At 30.8% G+C, this 699-nt stretch overlaps 1 protein-coding gene across 1 annotated transcript in view; it reads left to right on the forward strand.

Moving 5' to 3' along the window:
- Positions 1-79, forward strand: part of LOC118743797 (integrin alpha-PS3-like) — a gene marked incomplete at its 5' end in the record, with an annotated part of 6,986 nt that extends 6,907 nt beyond the window's left edge. The window contains one exon of the mRNA XM_036476562.1: positions 8-79. Within this exon, the coding sequence (XP_036332455.1) occupies positions 8-75 (68 nt within the window). The remainder of the gene's footprint in view (positions 1-7) is intronic.
- Positions 80-699: the final 620 nt, after the last annotated feature.

Below are 699 nucleotides of genomic sequence, written 5' to 3' on the forward strand. Positions count from 1 at the left end.
CATCAAGGTTCCACAAGACCGGCACGAGATGATGTAGAGCCAGAAGCAGAAAACCTAAATACTGACAGAAATTAAAAAATAAAACAACACTTTAGATAAAAAAAATCAAAGAATATTTTTTTACAAATTTTACGCTGCAATAATTACGAAACGAATGGCTTTATCATCACACAACGCAAACACACACACACACACACAAGTAAAGGCGCGGGAACTGAGCTGTGCATATTATCGTAGATTTAACTCGCGTTTGTTTTAACGAAACAGCCTAACTTAATTTTGTATAAAAGGTGCCAATGTTGCATTTCTTTGTTTTTGAAATTAATTTTTTTTTTAAACTTAGTTTATTACCGAACACGTGAAGAATCGCATGATTTATGTAAAATAGACGAAACCAAATGAATGAATCGATTCGTGTAGTATTTATAAGTGTTGCATTGTATTTATTTTTATTGTATTATATAAAATAAAATTTAGTTTGAAAATTATAAAATGCAACAACAACAATATTAATTTAAAGCCAACTGCCATGTGTATAAATATTTAAGACAAGATTTTCTCTTTTTGCGTGCTCCTCCAATAAACGATAAACGGTGGGCAAGCGGACTTGAAAAAGAAACCCTTCAAAATTTCACCGCATAAAACTCTTTTCTCCATAAGTAAATTCCTTTTGGTGTAACTATTTTTTACAACTTCAAA

Source organism: Rhagoletis pomonella, unplaced genomic scaffold (genome assembly GCF_013731165.1).
Source record: "Rhagoletis pomonella isolate Grant_MI unplaced genomic scaffold, Rhpom_1.0 Rhpom_scaffold_00007, whole genome shotgun sequence".
Lineage (NCBI taxonomy): Eukaryota > Metazoa > Arthropoda > Insecta > Diptera > Tephritidae > Rhagoletis > Rhagoletis pomonella.